General features: G+C 62.5%; 3 protein-coding genes across 3 annotated transcripts; 1 reads left to right on the top strand and 2 right to left on the bottom strand.

Annotated features, from left to right (window-relative positions):
- Nucleotides 1–1,698: 1,698 nt before the first annotated feature.
- Nucleotides 1,699–6,710, top strand: NDUFA4L2 (NDUFA4 mitochondrial complex associated like 2; the record flags this gene model as incomplete). The annotated part of the gene is made up of 4 exons (XM_080635390.1): nt 1,699–1,755; nt 5,086–5,174; nt 6,444–6,504; nt 6,654–6,710. 4 exons carry the CDS (start codon nt 1,699–1,701, stop codon nt 6,708–6,710), a joined length of 264 nt encoding a protein of 87 aa, XP_080491516.1.
- A 1,065-nt stretch (nt 6,711–7,775) lies between these two features.
- Nucleotides 7,776–11,646, bottom strand: SHMT2 (serine hydroxymethyltransferase 2). Its single transcript, XM_080635375.1, has 12 exons — nt 11,578–11,646; nt 10,522–10,719; nt 10,336–10,415; nt 9,954–10,154; nt 9,782–9,863; nt 9,438–9,560; nt 9,209–9,348; nt 8,873–9,038; nt 8,708–8,807; nt 8,341–8,496; nt 8,053–8,160; nt 7,776–7,927 (listed from the first exon to the last, which is right to left on the bottom strand). The coding sequence occupies exons 1-12, from the start codon at nt 11,599–11,601 to the stop codon at nt 7,800–7,802; spliced, it is 1,506 nt and encodes a 501-aa protein (XP_080491501.1). The 5' UTR covers nt 11,602–11,646; the 3' UTR covers nt 7,776–7,799.
- Nucleotides 11,647–12,917: 1,271 nt separating this feature from the next.
- On the bottom strand, nt 12,918–23,646 carry NXPH4 (neurexophilin 4; the record flags this gene model as incomplete). Its single annotated transcript, XM_080635344.1, has 2 exons — nt 12,918–13,664; nt 23,599–23,646. 2 exons carry the CDS (start codon nt 23,644–23,646, stop codon nt 12,918–12,920), a joined length of 795 nt encoding a protein of 264 aa, XP_080491470.1.
- Nucleotides 23,647–23,923: the final 277 nt, after the last annotated feature.

Genomic DNA, 23,923 nt, shown 5'->3' with positions numbered 1-23,923 from the left:
CCTGAGCAGAGGGGCCATGCGCTGTCGTCACCATGGAAGAGGGAAGCATGGAATGAAACCAGGTCTTAATTACACTCATTGATGAGCATGGAGCCAGCTGGGCTCTGTGGGCAGGGAATCCCTCTGCATCTCCACGGGAAGCCCGGGCCTACCCATGGGGAGCCAGGAGCTTGCATTGGTGCAGGGTGCAGAGATGCAGGATGCTCCAAAGCAGACCTGGCTGCTATGGGAGCTGGCTCCCCATGTCCTGTGTGCTGCGCTCCATGGCACTGCATGTGAATCCCACCACGTACACACGTGTACATATGGCATGACCCTCCACACACACCACTCTGCTGTCCCTATGCTGCAGCAAAGGATGCCAGGGGCAGGATGTGCTCCGTCTTGGGGAGTGGCACTTAATCAATCCCATCTCAAAACTCTAATTATATCAACAAAGGCCTCAACACGGCGCCGCTGGCTGCAATTCAGGCCTCGCTTATTTATTTCCATACACTCCAGAGCAATTCTTCCCCTTTGTCCTTTTATGCTTTGCTGGAAGAATTGAGGTGAGGTTGAGTGGTGCTGATGGGGCTGCACTGGGGAGGGAGCTGGGGGGGACATGGAGGGTGCACTGATGGGCTGGAGGCTCCAAGCCAAAACCACAATAGGTCAGTGGTAAGAATTGCCAGAGCTCATGTGTATGTGCATGTGTGTGTATGTATGTGTATGTGTGTGTATGTATGTATGTGTATGTGCGTGCATGTATGTATGTATATGTATGGGCATGTATGTATGTGCAGGAGCCTGCTGCCGCGTTGCCATGTGTGTTGGCTGCCTGTGCATGCGTGCATGTATGCATCTGCATGAGCAAAGCCTGATCTGCTGAGGGACTGAGCCCTCAGTGGAAGGGACGTGCGAGAGGGCCTGGCCTGTGCCCATTGTGTGTGTGACACCATCATAGAATCATGGCATGGTTTGGGTTGGAAAGGACCTTAAGCTCATCCAGTTCCAATCCCCTGCCATGAGCATCGCATGCCACTTCCCCATGCTCTGCCCAGGGCTGGGGCCAGGCTTTGCTCATGCAGATGCACACGATGATGGTCAGGGAGGACAAGTCCCTGCTCCATCCAGCTCCCCTGTCTTTTGTTGAGCCAGTGGATATGAAGAGCTGGTTTCCATATGCACGGCAGCATCTGGTACCGCCAGGGAGATTTGCATTGCTAAATGTAAATGGGGTGTTGTGTCATTTGTCATCAATGGGAGGTTGGAGGGGGGCAGCAGACATCAGCGAGGTTGTCATAACAAATCACACGACTCATCCTTCGCCTTGGCAGGGAGGTGCGGAGCAACCTGGGAAGGATTTGCCCGTGGAGGGAAGGAGCCAGCCCCTTGTACACCGAGAGGGAAACTGAGGCACGGATGCGGTTTGGGTTCCAGCAGCATGCGGGGACCTCAGGCATCCCATTCCAAAGCTCGTCATTACCCGGTTATCGGCAGCGGCTGGAAGGGGCAGGGAGGAGCTCAGGACCCGCTTCTCAGCCTCCCTCTCCCCTTCCAGCCCCCAATGCTGTCCCCGGGCTGGGATCCCCGTCCCGTCCCGCCCCGTCCCTCCCCGCCCTGCTGCGGACGCCTCCCTCCCGTCTCCTGCCCAGCTTCCATCCTCGGACCGCACTCCAGGACCCGCCGTCGCGGCCGGACCTGCCCCACACCCTCGCCATGAAGGGCCCCCTGCTCGGAGCCATGTTCTCCCGGCACGTCAAGAGACACCCCGGAGTGAGTCACCCCTCTCCCTCTCCCCACAGGGACCCCCCATCCTCCCCATCCCTCTGCCCCTCTCCTCCTTGCAGGGATCCCCACAGCCCCCATCCCTCCGGGGTCATCGTTGCCCTTCTCTCATCACATCCTTCTCCCTCCTCCGCCAATTCCTGCCCTTTGCACCCTTTGCCAGCCCCCCCCTTTCCTCCCTCTTGCCAAACCCCATCCAAGCCTCCCGGTCCCGCTCCCCACGCCTGCCCAGGCTGTCCCTGCGTGCCACCTTCCCCTCAGCACTGCCCTCCCGGCTCTCACAGCATCCTCCAGGTAAGCCGGGTGGTCCCAGGGGTCCCCGGCTCCCCTTTACTAAAGAGAGGTGAGGCCACCCTGCCCCATTCCCTCCATCCAGCACTGTAAGGGGGCAGGGCTGGGCTTTGGGCACATCGACTCTTACCCACAGGTTCACTTACCCCAACCAGCACTCTTGAGTGAGGGGTGATGCTCCATGTCCACCCCCTGTGGTGGCTGTTCAAGGGGGCATCTTGGAGTGAGGGGAATCAATTCCCCTCCCCACTCACCTCAGCAGCCCCAGTCTGAAGCACCAGCTCCCATCCTTTCAGCTCAGAGCTGGCCCCAGCCCCTGCTTTATGTACAAAGATGCTCAAACCCTTATAAACTACAGCCCCTCCGAGACAACAGCAGCCTGGGGACCTGCCAGGGGCTGGTGGCCTGGGGAGGGTTAAGGAGCAAGCACTGGCTGGAAGTCACGTAAGCTGTTGGCAGTTGGGTTTGGGGCGGTAAAGCAGCCAGGGTGGAAAGGATGAGCCATGGCTGAGCATCCGGGCGCTGCTGGCACTTGGGAGTGAGCCTGGGCTGGAGCAGGAGCACCCTGGTGCTGGGTTCTTCCAAGGAAAAGCGGGTGCTCCTGGGTGCTTTTGATGTCTTCGGTGGAAGCGGATGGAGGGAAAGCACAGACCAGGGCTGCTGTGTGTTTCTGTATGCAAAATGGGGTAATTTGGGGCTTTTCTGCTCGCTCCTGCCAAGGTTTCCCCATCTGTCAAGCAGAGGATGGTGTATGAGCTGGGGGGGGGGGGGGGGCACAGAGAGGCCGCCAACCGGTGTATGTAAAGGGGAGGGTGATCCTGGGTGCCTGTATATGAAGAGCCTGGCATGTGCCCGGTGCTGTTAAGCAGGATTATTGCTGGCAGAGGTTGCTGGGGCAGTTTTGGACGTGTCATCCATTACAGGCGATGAGCTGCGGCTCGCACCGGGCAGGTACATCAGCACTTTCACCTGGCAATAGATTCTCCCCGCGCAGCACGCCCGGCTGCCTGCCTGCATGGCAGTGATTAATGTCCCCAGCATGCCCTGGAGCACCGTGATGGTGAAGCACAGGAGCAAAACCCCGTCTGGCATGGCCGGGGGCTGCACGGCTCAGTGGGTGCTTTTCGGGTACCATCACAGCCTGGGGCTGCATCCCACCATCCGCTCCCTATGGCACACGGCGCTGCCACAGGAAGGGACGCTCGCCCGTATCCCATCCAGACACAGGGTCCCCACCTCACCCAGCACCTTCATGCATTTCTTTCCTCCTTCCTGCTATTTTTGGGGCTGGGGTGGTCGGAATGGGGCCAGATCCCTACTCTGGAAGTGCTGTGTGGTGGCTAGGATGCAGTCAAGCCTGGCTGGGAGACGGAGGTCCTGGGGAGCAGGTCCCCCCAACTGGGTTTAAAGGGCAACCACTGCAGGCACACAAGCAGCATTTTGGCTCTCTGGATGCTTAAGATCAAGCTCTCAATACATCTTGTTTACCTTTGGGTGTGGGGGATGGAAATCAGGCCCCACCGCCTGCACCTGCAGCCCCAGAGCCCCTTTGCCTGTGCAATGCGAGGCTCCCCCAGCTCCCCTACCCTTAATTCTTCCCAGGCATTAATTACCCAGAAGGTGTCAGCAGCAGATGGTGAGACGAACCCATCGCCCCGACTCTCCTCCACCAGACACAGCGATTCCCGGCGCTGTGGAGTTCGCCTTGATTAGCCGGCGCGCTTGGGTAGCGGCTACTGCCAGCTCCTCTTGGCACCCAGCCGCACGCAGCACGGAAGATCATTATCTGCTGATGCCTCTAACCCCTCGAACCGGCGCTGGCATCTGCCCAGTGCTCCAGCAGCCGCTGCGAGCATGGCTTGGCTTGGGCATGGGCACTGGGAGAGGATGGGGGAGCACAGCCAGGGCAGGGAGACGCATCTGACTGCCCGGGGGTCTTCCCCATAAAGAAGGTGCTTGGCAGAGAACAGAGGATGGGGCTAATCTAAGGATGGGGCTTGGAGCAACCTGGTCCGGTGGAAGGTGTCCCTGCCCGTGGCAGGGAATGAGCTTTAAGGTCCCTTCCAACCCGAACCAGTCTGGGATTCTGTGTCTCATCCAGATGGGAACCTGAGTCATGGTGCAGCGGGTGGCTGGGGGGGGACGTGGGGACACTTGCTCAGAGCTCCAGCAAACACAACAGGGTTGGGATACCGGCGGTGCAGCGCGCACAGCGCACGCCAGCCCCGATCCCCGCTCCGTGCTAATGGGCACGGCGAGGAGCCGGCTGCGTTTCGCCCTCCCAGGGGCACGGCTTGGCGGGAGGTTCATTACGCTCCGCCCGTCTTCCCTACCACGGGGGCCGCTGCAATTTAGGGGAGGTCAAAGCAGCCTCGGCTCGGCTCCGATTGAGGCCACGTCCCCCTGGGCACTGGGGATTGGCAGCGCCAGTAGAGGTGGGGGGAAAGCGGAGACGAGGAGATGGAGCTGTTGCCCTGCAAAGAAGAGATGCAAAACCCTGGGTGCACGGAGCAGGGTGAAGGGACCCCGTGGGTCACCCCCCTATGGGGCTGGGGCAGGTCCCGGGGGGTCACTGAGTGATGCTTGGCACCAGCGAGCCCAGTCCATCCCTGCTACAGGCACAGGGGAAGATGGATTGAACCCTCCTCATCCAGAGGTGGTGGGAAGAGATACAGGGCTGGGGGGGGCAGGACCAAGTCCCTTTGGGAGGAATCCTGAGGCTCAGCCCCTGACCAGGGCACCATCACACCATGGCTGCACCAGCACTGGGCAGCAGCAGCAGGCAGAGGGGAAGCGATTTCTCATTCCAAATCCAATTCCTCTCCAACACGAGCCGATTTTTCTCTCCCTCTTTTAATTCAGTCACTCAAGCTGACAGCTACACTGTGTACCGCAGCCCAGCTACAGGATTGCTCTGCCATATTTCCCCTGTAAATCTCCCGGTGTGTCAGCTCTCCCTTTCACTCTCCAGTCGGCCTGATAAATATTCATTTCATTGGGGCATTTTTCATTTTCCTCTCTCTGCAGCTCATTCCCCTCATTGGCTTCATCAGTGTCGGCATGGGCAGTGCCGTCCTGTACCTGCTGAGGCTGGCCCTGTACAGCCCGGATGTCAGGTATGGGTCGGGGTGTCCCTGGGGGTGCACAAGGCTCCTGGATGGGCTCTGGCACCCTCCATGGCGAGCAAAGCTGCGTGCAGCAGTGCCCGGAGGGAAGCACTTGGGAAGTGGGGGACCAGGGCCCCTCCATCCTGCTGCTCTGGCTGGGAGAGAGATGCAGAGGGGTTATGGGGCAGGATGGCTAGGGAGATAAAAGCAATATGTGACTGATAGAGCAGGGGGAACCGTGTGGGGAAGGATGGATTGACAGAGGGATGGGAAACCAGTGGGATGGATGGCTGGAGAAGGAACCAAGGGAGAGAGGGAGGGAGGGACAGAGATGAAAAGCGTGCAAGGCTGAATGGGAAAGGAGCGGGAGGCAAGGTGTGAGGATGGATTGCTGAGGAGCGGCAGTGGATGGGCTGGCACAGGGCAGACAGCACGCTGCAGCACCCCAGCCGGCTTCTCTCCCCCCGTAGCTCAGTGGCCCGCGGTCCCCGCAGCTCCACGCTGGCTTAATGCCTCTCTAATATTTGTTTGCTCCCGGTAAAACGCTCATTGATTCCGTTTGACGCCAGCTGCCCAGGGTACTTAGCACGGCAATTAGCAGATCCAGGCACCTTGTCTTTGATGGGGGAAGCGCGTGTGTGTGCGAGGGGGGATAAAGGCAACAGCAGCATCCCTCTCCCCAGCACATTAATGCTATTAAACAGCTCGGGGGGGGGGGCTGCATTCACACACCGCACCCCCCCGCATCCCCCAGCGTGCACGCACGCACACACACACGTGCACGCACACACATCTTCCCAGATGGAAAACTCTGTTCTTGGCCAACACCAGCGGATTGCAGGAGGATGGGGGGGGGGGGGGGATGCTCTCCAGGGACCCATCCCACAGCGCTGCTGGCCTCCTCCCACAACGGGACGTGTCCTCCTTGGGATGGCTTCATCTGAGCGACACCAGCGCTCGCCTTTGCAGGCTCACAGGCAGCGGGGCAGAGGGATGGGGCGGCGGGGGGCAGGCAGATGTGCACCCCTGCACGTAGCACCGGTGCCGTGGTGCTTGCCAGGCTGTGGTTTGGTGAGTCAGGCCATGGCCGTGGCACAAGCCTGGGCAGGGATGCGCCTGCCTGGTCCCCCCCCTCCTCAATCCGCTCCTCACCCCAATCACAGCAGCATCAGTAGGATGAGCTTGAAAGAGGGCTGGGGGCATTAATGGGGTAAAATGGGGGTGATGGGGGGGGTGGTCTGTCTCCCCCTCCCCTTATAGGTGATCATAACCTTGCAGCTGGGATCGGAAGAATAATCCTGAACCCTGGAATAAGCTGAGCCCCACGGACCAGTATAAAGTGAGCACTGGGTGAACTGGGGGCCTCTGGGGTGGGTGGGAAACGGCTGCGGTTAAGGCAAGACCCCCTCAGGGGAGAAGGGGGAGAGGCAACATCAGCTTTGGGACAGAAGGAACATTCCTCCCCCATCCCATCCCTCCTTTCTCCAGTTTCTGGCAGTTTCCACCGACTACAAGAGCCTCAAGAAGGAGCGGCCCAGTTTCTGAGCTGCCACTGGGATGTGCTGGGGCAGCTCTGCCGCAGCCCCCATCAACCTCTCCTGCCCCACAGCTCCACGACACTCGCTGCCTCCCCTGCAACCCCAATCCCTGGGGCTGGGCCCCCAACCTGCAATAAACCACACCACTGCAGGAGCGATGCGCTCACCAGTGCCTGGCACGCTGCTGTCACCATCCTGTCTTGCCCACATTAAACTCATAGCACAGTAATAAACTTTGGGGCACAGAATGGGTCAGGAAAAACAGATCCTGTACGGTTTCTCAGACCCATGAACGCAGGAGACATCCATCTCCCCCCTCTGAAGGCTGGGATGGGGGCTCACATCCCACTGGAAGCAGTGGTTCATGGCCCCTGGGTGCTGTTTCCTCTCTCCCACGCTCCAGGGCCCATCCCGGTCCCAACCCGGGATCTCCAGAGAGGGAATAGGGCTGGATGGGATGGAGGGAGTCACACACGCTCACACGCACGCGGACGGATGTGTGTGTCCTGCACGTGTGCACAGCCCCGGTTCTGAGCCATGGCGCCAGGGCACCTGCCTGGCGCTGTTTGGTTTGGCTATGGCAGCGCTGAATGCTGGCCAGCAAATACAAAGCAGGTGACAGGGGGACGTGCCAGGGCCTGGGCCACGGCCCCCCCCAGCACGGATGTCATGCTCCAGGGCTCAGGGTAAATCCAGCTCCCTCGTGCCCTCAGCAAAGCACCATGGTGGGGACACAGAGGCACAACTGCAGGCAGTGGGTGCATGTCCCACACAGGACACTGTCCCCCACAACACCCCATCACTGACCTCTTCCTCCCCAGCTCAGCACCCACAACACCTTCACAGCAACCAGCTCTGCCCTGCTTTATTAGCAACCCCCTTCTCCTAGAAAAGTGCAAGATTTGCTTGGCCAGAGAGGTTGGAGCAAGGACTTGGTCTCTCCCATCAGGATCTAGGGGGGTGTCTCTGTACCCTAACACTGAGAGTAGGATGGGGAAGGGTAACGCAGCTCCCCACCCCAGGGAAGCAGCGCCCAGAGGTGCTACTGGGGGAGAAAGAGGAGTGGGGAATGCAAAGGGTGGTTTGAAGCCCCAGCTCAGCGGTCACGGAAGCCAGGCATGGGGAAGGCACGAGCAAAGGTCTCCACGCGCTGGCGCAGGGCAGCCAAGCGCTGCTGCGTCTCCGCATCCTGCAGCAAGAACATCTTGAACTCCTGGAGCTTGCCTGGGGATGCAGGACAGGGAGGACATTGCAGCAAGGGGGGAGGCTGGCAGCAGCTCGGGCACAGGCCCCTGCACCCAAACTGGCACCCAGAAAGGGGGCAGATGGGAGCCCTGCTGCTCACTCACTGGTTTTGCTCTTGACGTCCAGGGCCAGCGCGATGCCCTCGTCGATGAAAGCCACGACCTTCTGGAAATCCTCCTCGTGGAAGTGGCGGGATGTCAGTGCAGGAGCACCTGGGGACAGAGAGCATCACGGGCACCGTCCGCACTGGCCAATCCCAACAAGGGGCTCCCTCAACCCTGGCCCCTCTCTGAGCCAGAAACTGGCTCCAAAGTCCCATGTGGGTGAAGCAAAGGGGGGATCCCCCCCTAAGGGAAGGAGCTGGATGGATGGAGGCAGGGCCCATCCCTCACCCAGGCGCAGCCCTCCTGGTGTGAGCGCACTCTTGTCCCCCGGGCACGTGTTCTTGTTGGCAGTGATGGAGACGAGCTCCAGCACACGCTCAGCCCGCGCGCCGTCGATGCCCTTGGGCCGCAGGTCCACCAGCACCAAGTGGTTGTCGGTGCCGCCTGGGGAGCAAGGGAAAGGGGTGAGGAGTGACCAACAGAGCCACCCCTCTCCTCACTGCCACATCCCAACCTCATCCCTGCTCCTAGAACACCTCCTATTTGCCCCCCCAACCCGCCCATGCTCCCCACTGCTGCCCAGGGGCAATGAGGCCAAGTGATGCTGCAGCCTCATCCCTCCTTGTCCCCAAAGGTGCAGGGAAGGAGGCAGTACCTGACACCAGGGTGTACCCGCGCTGCAGCAGTGCCTGTGCCATGGCTTTGGCGTTCTTCAGCACTTGCTGGCAGTACTGGTGGAAGGCTGGCGAGCTGGCCTGGGAGGGGGAATCACATCAGTGCGGGGCCAGGTCATCCCCAGCCCCACCACCCCGGCACGGACCTGTTTGAGGGCCACGGCCACAGCAGCGATGGTGTGGTTGTGGGGTCCCCCTTGTAGGGAGGGGAAGACAGCAAAGTTGATCCTGTCCTCCAGGTCGTAGAGCACCTCCTTGCCTGTCTTCTTATCCACCGAGCGCACGCCCTTGCGGTAGAAGATGAGTCCTGACCTGGTGGTGATTAAGAGCTGGTACCGCTCCTCCTGCCACCACCCCATGGAGGCACCAACACCGCTGCCACCCTCCCGCGGGTCCCTCCTGCTCTCTCCAGAGCATGAAACGCAGCCTCTGCCTCACACCACAGGCAGCATCCTCCCGGCGGATGCAGGACACGGCCTCACCTGGCGCCGCGCAGGGTCTTGTGTGTGGTGCTGGTGACCACGTCCGCGTGCTCGAAGGGCGAAGGGATGGCCTTGGCTGCCACCAGCCCGCTGATGTGAGCCATGTCCGCCAGCAGGTACGCCTTCACCTCCTCGCACACCTGCACACACAGGCACACGGAGCCATGGGTTGTCCGTGTCGCCCACTGACTGCAGCATCACCCTGGATGGATGCGATGCCACCGTGTACCTTCTTCATGCGAGCATAGTCGATGAGGCGGGCGTACGCGGTGGTGCCGGCGATGATGAGGCGAGGACGGAAGAGCCGAGCTGTCACCTCCAGCTGATCATAGTCAATGAGCCCCGTGGCTGGCTGTAAGGGACAGACAGACTGACAGCTTGCCAAGGCCCCTGCCCCTTCCTGCCCCCAGCTTAACCCCAGGCAGCTCCCAAGCACCAGGATGCGGTTGGCAGAGAGGGAGGGAAGGGCAGGGGATGGCAGAGCAGCTCGGCCACCTCAGAGGCATCACCAGGATGAACGGCTTGACCAGCAGATCGCCCCCTTCACCCCAGCACCTTCCCCCCTCAGCTCACATGAAGTTTGTAGGGCATCGACTCGAAGAAGATGGATGTTGCTGAGATTCTCTTGACGTCTGACATGTACCCGTGCGTGAGGCTGCAGGGGAAGGCAGAGGTGCAGGATCAGGCAGGGCCCCCCCAACTCCCTGCAGGCAGCAGGCTCCCGGCTGCCCGCCCCACTACGTACTGGCCCCCATCAGGCAGGTCCAGCCCCATGAGGCGGTCGTGCGGCTGCAGCAGGGCTGCGTAGGCTGCGAAGTTGGCCGGAGACCCCGAGTAGGGCTGGACGTTGACGCCCCAGCGGGCAGGATCCAGGTCGAACGCCTCCAGCGCCCGCTGCTCGCACAGGAGCTCGATCTGGTCCACAACCTCAGCTCCCCCGTAGTACCTGGGCAAGGGAGGTGCTGACAGCGAGTGGTGGTGATGGGGTCCTACCCCCTGCCCTATAGGTGACAGCCTCCCCTTGGAAGCATCCTCTATGGCCCCAGGGCTCCCCTTAACCTTTCCTGCAGCTGCATCCTGGCTGCAGGAGGACCCCTGAACCCCCAGGACCTGCTCCCCCTCTTTACCTCTTGCCAGGGTACCCCTCTGAGTACTTGTTGTTGAGGCAGGAGCCCAGGGCTTCCAGTGCCGCCCGGCTGCAGAAGTTCTGGCGGGGGGAGAAAGGGGTCAGAGATGGGGCAGCGAAGCTCCCACCTGAGCAGGACCCCCCCAGTGCTGTGAGCATGCCCTGCCCCAAGCAGCCCGTACCCCACCTCAGAGGCGATGAGCTCCAGCCCCCGGCACTGCCGATCCTTCTCCTTCTGCACCAGGGCCCACATCTCGGGGTCGCTCTCGGCCAGGCTCTCCTGCCCCGTCCAGACGGGCACGTGCCCCGTGGCAGCAGCCGTGGCAGTGCCGTGTTGTGCCCGCTGGCTGCAGGTACCCCCCCAGGCACCACATCGCTGCAGGGCCTGCACAGGAGAGGCAAAGCTGACACCTTGTGACCCCCCACAGGCCCCTCTGTACCCCCTAAAGTGCCCCTGGATCAGTGCCTGCAGCAAGACCCCAGTGTTCTGCCTCCAGCCGGGGTGGGCACATAGGGACCCCCCCCCAAAAGGGGCAGAAGCATCTTGGAAGGTGCCGAAGCAGCCAGAACGTCCACGAGTGCAGAGCACTGCACACGCGTGTGCATGGCTGCATGTTCATGTGCATGCATGGGTGGGATGGCCAGACCCTCGGTCACAACACGGGGACCCCCTAGCTGTGCATTGGGGTCCCCCCCCCAGGCCAGGCTCTCGAAGAGGACCTCTTACTGATGCAGGGTCGTGGGTGATGTAACTGCTGCCGCCCCATTGCATCACCCGCGGCCACCGAGCACAGGCCAGGGTCGGTGCCTGCCCCCGACCCGGGGACTTTGTGCTGGACAGAAAGTCCACGAGGGCCGAGCTGGGCCGGGCTGGGGGGCACTGCCCAGCCTGGGGGGGGGGAACGGGACAGGAGCGGGCGCCGCTGCCCCGACACCCACCGGATGGGCGCCGTGCCCACAACGGGGCGCTGGGGTGGGAGAAACGGGTGTGCAGGGAGAGACCCCCTCCTGGACCTCCCCGTGGGTACCCGAATCCCCCCCCGTGCACCGGGACCGCTTGCGAGCACCGGGACACCCCGGGTACCGCGGCTCCCTGCGGGCACCGGCATTGCCTGCGCATCCGGACTCCACAAGGCACCGATACCCTGCGGGCACCCGGGTACCCCGGCCACCGGTACCCCCCCTCCCGGCACCGTGCACGCCCCCCCCGAGGGCACCGGCACCCCCCCGGTCCCAGACTCACCCTGCCCAGGCGGAGCGGCCACATAGCGGCCGCGGTCCAGGCGGATCCCGGCCGGGTCCAGCTCCCGGTCCCGCTCCCGCTCCCACTCGGTCCCCGGTGCCGTCCCACCGGGCTCCGCGAGCGCTGCCGGGGCGGAGCCAAAGGGGCTGCCGGCGCCGCGGGGCCCGACGGGAAACGGGAGCTTCCCCGAGGCCGGGGTACCAGCACCCGTGAACCCCGCATCGCATCCCTGACCCCCGCATCCCATCCCTGACCTCCGCATCCCATCCCTGACCCCCGCATCCCATCCCTGACCCCCGCATCCCATCCTTGATCTCCGCATCCCATCCCTGACCCCCGCATCCCATCCTTGATCTCCGCATCCCATCCCTGACCCCCGCATCCCATCCCTGACCTCCGCATCCCATCCCTGATCTCCGCATCGCATCCCTGACCCCCGCACCCCATCCCTGACCCCCGTATCCCATTCCTGACCTTCTGTATCTTCATTCCTCCTCCCCGCACCCTATCCCTGACCACGCACACCACCTTTAACCCACGCCCTCCCCCTGTCCCTCCTTCCTCTTCCCGCATCCCGGGGGTGAGGGCTCAGCACGCTCCAACACTTTTGCTTTTTTTTTTTTTTTTCCCCAATGTTTTTCTTTATTTTCTGCTTTTTTTTTTTTCCATTTTATTAAAAAAATATGAGGAAGTCCCTGCCCAAAGCCGGGGGGGGGGGGGGGAACAGCAGCCCCCAGCAAGGGCCCTGGCCCCCCAGGCCCCAGCCATGGTGCTTCTTCACTGGTGGTGGGGGAAAGGCAGCAGCCGGGGGGGGGGGGACAGATTTGGGGGGGGGCTCCATTTGGGGGCTTGGTTTGGTGCCCCCAACCCTGCCGCAGCCTGTGAGGGGCCGTGAGGGGGGGGCACGGCCCTTGCACACACACAGACTGGCATGCACACACGTGTCCACACGCCCATGCATGTATGTCTCCAATGGCTGCATAGGGAGTGAAGCCCCCCCATCATAGAGGGTAACTGCCCAGCACCAGCACTGTGACCCCAAATCCCCCCCTGCTACAACTGTGCCTGCCCCGTGATGCCATTGCATGGGGCTGTACCCCCCAAGTCATCCGCACACTCCTGGGGACCCCAGCCCAGTGTATGGGAGCATGGCACGCAGCGGGGAATAGGGCCAGCACCCCTGCACTGGTCATGCCCTGTGCCCCAGGGAGCTGCTGCAGTGAGGAAGGGGAGGTCGATGCGGCAGCAATGGGGGGCACTGTACAGCCAGGATGGGGTCCAGGAGCCCCCGGTTCCCATCTGCCCCCATCTGTGGTGCCCACCGCCCCTTCCCGCAGCCATCAGCCAAAGTAGGGGTTGTCGTGCTGGAAGTTGTAGTCAGGGCAGACTTTCTGGACCAGCTTGTAATCGATGCTGAGGAAGGAGATGAAGATGCAGATGACTTTGAAGGGCTTAGCACAGAGCCAGGCGGCGTGGCTCTGTGTGTGCTCGGTGAAGCACACCTTAGACGGGTCGTACAGGCAGGGCTTGTTCTTCCGTGCCCGGTTCGTCTTCTCATACTCTACATGGCAATTGAGGGCTTTGGCCGGGCGCCCCTCGGGCAGGGTGCTCTGCTGAGGGGCTGGGAGGGAAAGCGGCGGTGGGGCCGGCACCAGCACCTCAAACCCCACCGCCTTGGAAGGGGGCACGATGCTGACCGAGACGTTGCCCAGGCTGGAGGAGTTGTGTCGGAAATAGACGCTGAAGGTGCCGTTGATGTGGTCAACGATCTTGCCCGTCACCAACAGGCTGAACTTGAGCGTCTTGATGTTGAAGTAGAAGTCGCCCCATCCGAAGATCTTCTTGGTGCGGCCGGACTTGAGCGAGGGCTTGCGTCGGGCGCGGGGGCTCAGCAGCTCCCCCGTTGTCTGGTTCTTCTGCCAGTCCCAGGGGCTCCCTGCGCCCCGGGGGGGCTCAGCTGGAATCAGCCGCCCAGGGTCGAGCACCGGAGGCTTCAGGGTGCCATAGGGAACATCCTTGAGGAGGCCGGAGGTGCCCAGCTCCAGGTACCCCAGGGTCTTGGCAATGTGGCCCCCAGCACACACCGCCTGGGGAGAGAGCAGAGACTGCAGGAGCTGTGCCTGCTGCATCCCCCTGCCCACATACCCCTCCTGCACCCCTTCTGTGGCCGTGCACCCCCAGCACCACACACTTCTCTGGCACCACATCCTCCCTTGGTGCCGTGTCACTGGTGCAAGCATGGCTGCATCCTGCCCATGCCATTCCCCATCCCCATGCCAGGAGCTGGGGCTGCTTCTCCAGCACCAGCCACATTGCCGTGCCAGAGGAAGCAGGATGCCAGCCAATCTGTGACTGCCTGCCCCACAAGTGAGGTCTGTTAAGACGCAGGGCAGCAGCATGCCCGGAGATGGGGAGACAACAGAGCGCTGCGCTGCCTGCCAGTAAAGCCTAATTGCATTAGGCAGCACCTCTGATGTGCAGCTGAAACGCCAGACCCCTGCCAGGCTGCACGGCAGCCACTCCGCCCTCCAGGATAATTGCACCGGGCAGACACGGCTGGAGAATGGGGTGCATTGTGTGCATTGTGTGCAGTGTGTGCCGGGGAGGAGGGCACGCAAGGAATGAGCGGGGACCCCTCATTCTGCATTCAGCAGAATTGGCAGCAAAAGCAGAAATGATGGGCAGCAGAGAGAAAACCACCCAGCTGCTGCAAGGTGCCTGTACCAGCACAGCCCCTCGCCCAGCAGAGCCAGGAGTCTGGGGCAAGGGGTCCCCCAGGGCAGAAAGAAGCAGCCCCATTCCTGGTGGGGTGAATTAAGGCAGGGAGCTGCAATGGAGACCTGGTCCCTCCAACCTGGGTGAGCTATGAGCCCCATCAGGGAGGTGCTGATGGGCACTGGCACCCCAGGGCAGCTCCAGTCGAGAAAAAGGCCCCAGCATCAGTGGGGACGGGACAGCAGCATCCCCCTCCTGAGGGTCCCCGTGGCTGCAGCTCTGCGTGTCTGGCTGCCGGGACTGACACAAGGTGAGCAGAGCCAGCAGCACCTCTCTCACCCTGAGACCCCGTCTCTGACGTGTCCCACATCCCCACCTTGGGAAGATGCCCCCCCCCGCTTCCCCATCCCTCAGCTCGGCTGCTGCTGGCTCCGCACCGCGGTGCCCGGCGCGCCCCTGCCTGCCCTGCCAGCTGCTCTGGTGCGCAGGATGCTGCTCCGTCAGCCCCGGCCTCGTCAATCACTGTCACCCGCGAGCTGCCCGGTGCTCCGGGGCTCTGGCAGTTCTTGCTCAGGACGACCTGCATCCCAAGGGGGGTGTGGGGAGGAGAGGAGCGAGCAGAGGAAGCCGGGGGGGGGTGATGGAACCGAGGCACTCCTCAGCGCTGAACACGAGCCCGGGGGCTGCAGGCGCGGCTGGAGGCGCTGGGGACCCATCCTGGCACCAGCCGCCCTGCAGCACCCCCAGAATGGCTCCACGCCGCTTCCCATGAGCCCCATCAGAGAGGAGTGAGCCCCCCAGGACCCCTTCTCAAACCAGGCAGGGGCTGCTCTCACCGGGGCGCGCAATAGGGATGGAGCAGCACCGAGCAGGGCTGCCGCGGACACCGGCTCCGCGCTGTCCCCGTTCCTCTCCAGTGCTACGCTGGACCCTCAGGCCAGGCTGCGCTGCTGTCTCCAGGATCTATCGCCTTATCCCCATAAACGCTGCCGGTGCTGGGCTGAGCCCGTAAATCTGCTCCAGCCTCTGCTTTCCCGCGCCCGCGCCACCGGGGCTCGGGCCCGGTCTGTGAGCAGGGGAGGAGGCTCTGGGGGTCTCAGCCGGCCCCGGGAAGGGGGTTATGGGGGTGCTTGCAGTGAGAGGCTGAGCATTCCCGCAGCCCCCGCTCGGGCCTGGCGTCCCCCGGCTCCCTCCCCAATCTCGCTTTGAGCGCGGCTGCTGCCTTTGCCCTTATCTATATTTCAACGCAGCTTCAAAGCCGGGTGCCCTCACCAGCCAGCGAGAGAGGGAGCGAGCGTGGCAGGACCGGGAGATGCAGATAACCAGGGGAGGGGAAGAAGGGGCTGCCCCCAGCATCCCCCCTCCATCCAGGAGAGCAGCGTTTTGGGGGGGGGACGGTGGCGCCGGGGAGACTGCGGTCTCCCTCCACCCCACTCCCAGGTATTCATCAGCCCAGGAGCCCCCCCGCATCCCTCATGGGGCTTCCCATCTCAGCCAGGGCTGACAGCCAGGACAAGCGGTTCCCCCAGCAGTGCTACAGGAGCCGCCGTGGCCCCTTGCCTCAGTTTCCCTTTCTCTTTCATCCGTGATCCCCCACTAGCGATGGGGACAGGGATGCAATAGGAACGGGGCTGTGATGAGGAACTGATGGGGACAGAGATGCAGTAGGAATGGGGAAGGGGCAGGGACAGGCTGTGGGGAGGGGATGGGTATGTACTATGGGGAGGTGCTGACGGCAGCTTCCTCCATCACTTGAGGGCCATGGGCTCAGGCAGGAGGTTGAGACGGGATGGGCTGTGGGGCACAGACTGGGCATGGGCTGGGAAAGAGCTGCCCCCAGCCCCTCTGGGTGAGAGGCCTGGCTGGCAGCTCCCCACACACACACCAGGGCTGCTGGGGAGCAAGGGATGAAAGGGAATTGCAGAGCAGGGCAGCAACTACCAAAGCAGCCCTGGCTATCGATCAATGGGCAGCATGGGGAGCGTGCGGGAGACCCTCAGCACCCGCACCCCGCGAGGACGGGCAAAGGGCAACACAGAGCAGGGTCACGTCAAGCCTCTTCCATGACAGCGCTAAGGGGAGCCAAGGTCACCCCCTGCACCCTGCCAGCGCTGTTGGCATTCAGGGCAGGTCCCACTCACACCTCGCGTTAAATATTAATGCTCCTGCTTGCAAGCGGTCGGGGTGCAGCACGCGCACGTGCACGGGGACCTCTCGGAGTGTCCGTGGGCGTCCCGGTGCTCCTGGCTTTGCATGGATGTGCACAGAGACCCCCTCCCTTCCTGGCTGCACCAGGATCTATCCTAGGTCATGCCTGGTTCTGCCCCATGCACCGTTCCTGTGGGTTTGTCATACATGCACAGACTGCTGCATCCATGCATCACCCCATGACAGCGATCGTTTTGGGGGTCTCAAGCCCCTTGTGCACTTCCCTGTGCACACATAGGGCTGCCGTGTGGCACTCCACGTGTGCACAAGCAAGGATGCAGGAAGGGCTGGGGGTGGCTGCAGAGGGACTCGGTGCCGGCATCAATTTGGCTTGTCAGGACCGGCGGTGATGGCCACTCACATCCCATTTGCCGGTGGGGCCGAGCGCCGTCAGCCGCTCCCCCGAGACCCACGGTCACCTTGGTGGAGGGAGGGGAGCACATCAGCACCGGTGAGGGGCTCCCAGCACCCCGACAACAGGCCCACAACCTCAAGGCAAAACAGCCCCTGCCTGTGCCAGGAGCAGAGCACCCACAACAGCACTTCAAGACCCCATCCCCTCCACCCTGTGTCCCCACACCTCAGCGGGGGTCGCTGTCAGAGCTGCTGCTGGGGGTCTCCCCATAGGTCAAGCTGGTCTGTCCCCTGTCACCCCGCTGCCTTCGTTAGCGCGAGGAGATTAATTGGAGGTGCTGAGCGACAACCCCCATGGGCCCGCTCCCCCCCCGGTGCGGTGCAGCCCGGGGCGGCGTGGCATTTCCAAAGGTTAGCAGCAAACAAGGTGCCTCTGACAGCTCCCATTTATCTCGCCGGCGCGGCGCGGGTGCTAATGCGGTGGCAGGGTGATGCGGTGCAGCGGTGGGCTCTGCGGGAGGGCCCCGAGCACACGGGTGCTGAAGGGGTGCAATGGTGACGGGTGAGAGCGCATGGGTGTACACCAAGATCACCCAGCGCCTGCAGCGGGTGTGCAAGTGAACGCAAACAAACTGCCTGCGGGTGCTCAGCGTGCAGCTGAATGTGCACAAATGGCTCCACGTGCGTGCACACAGGGTTAGGCAGGGCATGCATGGAGCAAGGCGGCTCTGTCTGCATGCCACTGCAGGGGAGCCTCTGCCCCTCCTCAGTGCGATGGTACCCCTGGGCTGAACACGCTCCTGGGTGCACACGCAAGAGCAATGCAAGTGCTGGTGATGCCAATCTTGGTGCCAGGGCAATGATGCCACCGGGCACATCTGGGCCAGGTCCAGGATGCTGGTGGGGCTGGGAGGAGCCAGGGACCAGAAGCACAAGGTGAGACCCAGCCTCCTCAGGATGCTGCTGCTCTGCCAGGGGCTGCAGGGCAGGATGAGGGTACCAGGAGGTGCAGGAATGGGGTGCAAGATGGGGTAGGGAGGAAGGGCAGAGCCCCCCATCTCATCCTCGCAAGAACAAGAGGAGAAAACTCCCTGCCTCTCAGCTCAAAGACACTCGAAAGCCCTTCCCTGGCTCCCAGCTTTGACCAAGTGGGTCACAGATGGGGCAAATTGGGGTGCACCCATGCACGGGCACCCTGCTGCACAGCCGGACAAATCCTGCCAGGAGCTGAGCTCAGCGTGACCACACAAAGACCTCCTTGGTCCTTCCTCTGCCTCTCCCATAATGCGACCAGACAGCCCAAACCGTCAGCACCAGCACCACGGACCCCAGCACCCCATTGGCATCCCCAAAGCCAACCCCACCATCACGGGCTGCCAGCACCCAACCTGCACACGCAGCGGGGTCCTTGCTCCCGAAGCAAGGCTCACCCAAGGGCTGGTGAGGCAGGAGCCAGGGGGAATTGGCTTCCCACGGATGCGATTGCCTTCACCCCCTGAACAGACACCTCGCTCCTCGCAGACGGAGAGAATATGCAAATGCTGGGCCTTTATTAACGGGCTCGGCACGCGCTGGCTAATAAATATTTCATAGCCCGAGTAGGACTTTTTTTCTCCCCCCCCACCCCTCCCCTTTCTTCTTCCTTTCGTTTTGGCTCCTTTTCCCTGTCACTCGTTTCCTGCCTTTTCTTTTCTCAGCCGTTGTTTTATTTATTTATTACTTTTAAGGGCTTCACGGTGAGACAGGAGCTGGGAGGTGGCTGATGGGGGTGGGGGGGAAGCAGGAAAGCATCCCCGGTCTCTCCCCCCACGGGTGATAGAGAAAAGTGCTGTTAAGAGCAAAGGAAAAAATATAATAGAAGGAGGAGACAGCACCAGGCAAAGGATTCAGGGCTTGTGTGACTCATTGGACTCAAGGAAGAAAAGAGAAGGAATGGGAAAATGAGGAGATAAACGGAGCAGGAAGGGGGAGAGGGGTGCACAGGGGGGAGCGCATGAGAGATGAGGGGGCACAGGGGTGGATGGAGGGATGGGGATGCGCTTGCTGATGGGCTCCGTGGGGGATTGAATCCTGCTCACCCCATGCCAGGGGTCCCTGATGCCATCCAGAGCTTGGCTTGGCCACTGGGACCTGGCACTGTGTGAGGGGGAGCAGCTCCATGGATAGAATGCAGGGAAACAGAGGCAGAGCTGGCAGGGATGCGCCTCAGGTCGCTCCTGATCCAACCAGGACACCGCGTTCCCCCTCCTCATCCCTTGGCCTCAGTTTCCCCACAGCACAGCAGGATGCCCCACCTTCCTCCGAGCCCCCCCCCCAAACCAAAGGGACCGCAGCCCTTACCTCCAGCCTCCCCCCCACCTTCGCCTCCCCATTTCACTTTATTATTGCAATAAATGTGGCCATAAAAGTGGCAGGTATCGGCGCGCACGGAGATCGCTTCTCCCGAGCTATGGAAATGTAATTTCGAGTGTGCCCGGGAAATTTTATAAGATCGTATCAGGCGGGATCATAAATTGCATTTCCAGCCCTTCCTCCTCCCCCCCCTGCACCACACATTGCGTGGCCCCCCCCTCCACCGATGCCACAAGGTCACAATGGAAAGGGGCAAACACTGTTCCTATGCCCCCCCATCCCTCCACATTCCCAGGGCCAGCTGAGATTTATTCTCCCCATGAGGAGAAAGGGGGGAGCAGTGGCAGGGATACTGCTCTGTGTGTGTGTGTCCCCCAGCAAGAGGCTGGTCCAAGCCTTCTGAGAGACCCTAAGGATGCAGGGGACCCTCAAGGGCATCATGGGGGATGCAGCTACCAGGATGTGTCGCATCGCAGCTGAGTGCTGGCTCCCATTGGGAGCTCAGCGCAAGGGGTCCCTGCTAAGCTCCCTGGGAGCCTTCAGGGCCAGATTCAGTCCCACTTTGCCCAGGTTCCAGGCGGGGCTGGTGTAAAGCATCACCAAGGAGCCCAGGAGGGAGGCTTCAGTGCTGGGGGAACAGGAGGAGGGATGAGAGGGCCCAAGGCCGTCACTGTGGCTGGATGGTCACAACGGGGTCTGACAGGGCTTTATTTGAGGAGGGGAAAATGAACCCCAGTGCATGGCGCCACGTGGGCTCTCGCAGCCGATCATTCCTGCAGGCCAGGCTCCTGCTCCCACAATGACTTTTCCTTTTGCAACAGCGATCAGGGAAGGGAAAGAGAAAAGGCAGGGAGGGGGGAACACGGGCAAAGGGACGTGATTATTTCTTTAGTAGCAATCCAAGCGGCTGGAGAGGAAGCTTCATCTTTCCTGGGCCATTTACCTTCAGCGCCCGAGCGCGAAGCCTGAGCCAGGCAGCTCTTCATTGATGCTGGAGCTTGGCCAGGGCAGGCGCGGGGGGAGGAATATGAGGGCTTCTGTATGCAGCATCACCCCACTATTGGGGCTTTAGGAAAGAGGAGCTGTGATTGGAGGGGTGGGGGGCAAAAGTCATTAATCTGAGGGTGTTAATTGGCATAGGTGTGATGAGCAATGGGGCTGACAGGGGTGTAGCTGGTGCAGAGGGACAAGGCTGAGGCCACCCCCCCCCCCCCCACACCTCTTGGCTGTGAACTGGCAATTAAAAACAAGAGGGGGGGAGAGGAAAGCAATAAAGCAGCGATGGACTGCAGCCAGAACAACACAGTGCAGGAGCAGGAGCGGGTCTGGCCGGGGGGCACCCCTGGGTGCCCCCCCCCGTCCCCAGCCAGCGCTCCCCCCTCGGTGGGAGGCTGAGCCGCGCCACGCTCCAGGCTCCATCCTTATTGAATCTCCCAGCTCAGGGTGCAAAGGGCACCACAGGGAAGAGTTATTAAAAAAAGGGAAATGAGTCGCCTGGAAACCTTCTTTCGGAATAACAGAGTGTGTTTGTTTGGCGATAGATTAGCTCAGCCATGCTGAGCACACAGCACCCGCCGCAGCCACGGTCAGCTCCGGAGAGCCGCAGCAACCGGGAGAAGGGGGATGCGGCTCCCCCAGCCCGGGCACCATCCATCCTGCACCCTGCAGCACTGCGCCCGGCCAGACCCAAACCCCATTTACCTACCCCTGGCCACAAATGGGATTCTCTGAGCCATGAAACTGTTCAATCCTACCCTGTTAATGGGAGCTGGGAGGGTGAATTAGGGGTGTCCTTGCACCGAAAGGGCTGGCAGCATCTGCTTAAGAGCAGAGCCATCTGTCAGCCAACAACCCAGTCGATGTGTGACAGTGCCTGGGTGACAGCAAGGGAAAGGGAATGAAGTGGGGTGAGTTTCCTGGCGGCTCGCAACCTGCATCCCGCCCCACCTGCATCCCGCATCCCGCCCCACCTGCATCCCGCATCCCGCACCACCAGCATCCCGCATCCCGCACCACCAGCATCCCGCCAGCATGGCCACAGGCACTTTCAAAGCAGAATTTCCCTGGAAATGGTTAATCCAGGAAGGAAAACCTGCCAGCAACACTCCAGGTGCTCTGCAGACACCCGTTATCTCACCTCCCTGCCTTGAAGGAGGGAAACCGAGGCACGGTGCCGGTGATGGGAAGGCACATTGGTGCCGAGGTACAGGGAAGGTACCCAGTGTCCTAGCTCCAGCCCCACCACATCCCACTCTGCTTCTGGGCAGCCTGGCTGCACTCTCCCATTCCTGCCTGCTCCAGGGCCTTGGTACCCTAAACCCCTCTGGCTCCCGTTCAGCATCATGTCCATCACTTGGGCAGCAGGGACCACAGGGCCAAGCTGGCATCTGCCTCCCGGCAAGGCCAGGAGATTGCTGGCCAGGAATTGCCTTTCCTCTCTGCTAAATTAGCACCCTTTTGAGCTAGTAAAAGCACCTTGCAGCTACAGCCTGCCCCTACCCTGCTGTGGCTCTCTCCTGGGTGCACCCTGGGGTGCTCAACCCAGGGGAAAGGCAGAGCTCTGAGGGACCCCCAAGGTTTAACACTCTGTGAGCAGAGAACGAGCTAAAGCATCAACAGGAAGGCTGAGGCAGGGCGAGCGCCCGCGGGCAGCATCGCTGCCACCCAAGCTCAGGCGTGGGGAAGGAGAAGGCAAATCCTGGGGTCAGCAGCAGCCATGAGGGGTGGGGGGTGGAGGGGGGGTGATGTGCACACCCATAGACAGCAGCAGGAGCTCTCAAAGCCCACCCTGGTACCCGCTGTGCAGCCATGTCTGCCTCTTTGCCCCATTGCTCCCACCACCGGGGTGCTCTGGTGCAGTGATTGGGGTTGGGGACAGCCGGTGGGGCCCCGCTGGGAAAGTTTCTCCCCAACAAGCCCAAGTGGGGCAGGAGCTGCCCCATTTCCCTTCCCCAGCCCCACGCCACCGGGCCCATGAAGGGGTCCAGGTTCGCTGCCCCCCAACAGCATCTCCCGGGGTCATTCCCCATGCTCCTACGCTGGCCCCCACTACAAGCCCCTATATCGCTGCCCCTGTGCAGGTGAGGATTGGATGGGGGGGGTCGACCAGGGCAGCGCCCAGCCCCTGATTCCATCAAAACAAACCCATTCATCTTGAAGCAGCTCCAGCACCGACAGATACTCTGCGTTAGACGGACATGGGGAGGAGGGGGGGGTCACACACAGCAGCCCCCTCCCATCTATTCATCCATGGACACCCAGAGAGGAACCAGTGCTGGAGAGATAAGTTGCAGGAGCCTTTGCCTGGGGGGTAGGGTTGTGCTGGGGGGGGTTGGGGGGGTCCCTGATGTGCATCCAATTCCCGAGAGGGAATTGACTCGTTTGATTTTATTCATGAAACACGGAAAGTAAAAATGGAATGTCAGGAAATCGGATGTGCTGAGGGACGAGCGCAGCCCCCCCGGCACAGCTGGGCTGGGGGGGGGGGCCATGAATCCCACCCCCCCGCTCATGACCACCACAGGGATTAATGGAGCCCCCAGACCCAGGCTCCAAGAAGAGATGGGGGGGGGGGGGGTGAGTGGCCTTGGGAAGCATCGAGTACCAGGGACCACTACCGAGGGGCACCCGAAGGCGAGGGGGCGGCCGGAGCTTTAGGAGGGGGCCCCCTCGAAGGAGGACGAAGGCCACGGCAGCGCCGGAGCTGAGCCCGCACCGAGTCACGACAGGAATGAGGCGTCACCTCTGCAGGTGCTTCCAGCGCTCCCGACCTCGGGGTACCCCCCACCCGCTGCCCCAGCCCGGTTCGGGGTGCAGGGACCCCCCCCCGCCATCCCCCGACACAGCGGGGGGGGGGTCTCCCCCCGACACAACCGGGGGGGGGGGCGTCCCTGTGTCCCCCCCCTCCGACTTGCCCACGCGCGGTCGCCCCCGCTCCGTCTCGCGCGTCTCGTTGTCCCCCCCCCCCCGCACCTGCCAGACGGCGCCTCCCGCGCTCCGCACCGGGTGGAGGGGGGGGCTCTTGGTGCTGCACTAACGGCGGGACCCCCCCCTCTCATGGGGGTCAGCCCCGCGCCCTCTGTAACTTGGGGCGAGCGGGACCCCCCCCCCGTAACTCCCCCATTCACCTCCCTGCAACCCCCCCCCCGAATTCTCCGCTATCTCCGTGACTGCCGGAGCCCCCGCGCATTGTATGACCCCCCCCCCCAAACCGCACGTCTCCCCAGCATCCTCTCTCCACGTCCCGCCCGCTCACAGCGCGGATCGTACCCCCCCCCACACCCCCCGTTATGGTACGACCCCCCCTCATCCCGGTAATCGCACCCGGGATGCCGCGGTCCCCCCCTCGGTAGCAGCAACTTTGTCGGGGGTGCGCGCCCGGTGCCCCGGTACCTGCAGCAGCAGCCAGGGCCCGAGCAGGGGCAGGCGGCGGCGGAGCATCGCGGGGCTCCCGGGGCTCCCGGGCTGGACGGAGCGCGCAGGGCGGGCGGAGGCGGGAGGCGGCGGCCAGGGGGAGGCAGGAAGAAAGTTGGAGACTTGCTGGGGCCGGGCGGCGCCTCCGCCGAGCCCCGCCAATCCCGGCCCGCCGCCCCCGCGGGGGGGGCACCGGGACCCTGCGCTGCACCCCCGGGGCGGCTGCGACGGGAGGGGCCGGACCCCGGGATACGCTGGTCCTACCCCCCCCATCCCCGCTTCTGGGAGACCCCCGCATCCAGGG

Source organism: Psittacula echo, assembly GCF_963264785.1.
Source record: "Psittacula echo genome assembly, chromosome: 27".
Classification (NCBI taxonomy): Eukaryota; Metazoa; Chordata; class Aves; order Psittaciformes; family Psittacidae; genus Psittacula; species Psittacula echo.
Note: the sequence above shows the minus strand (reverse complement) of the source record. Positions and strands in the feature narration are given on the sequence as shown.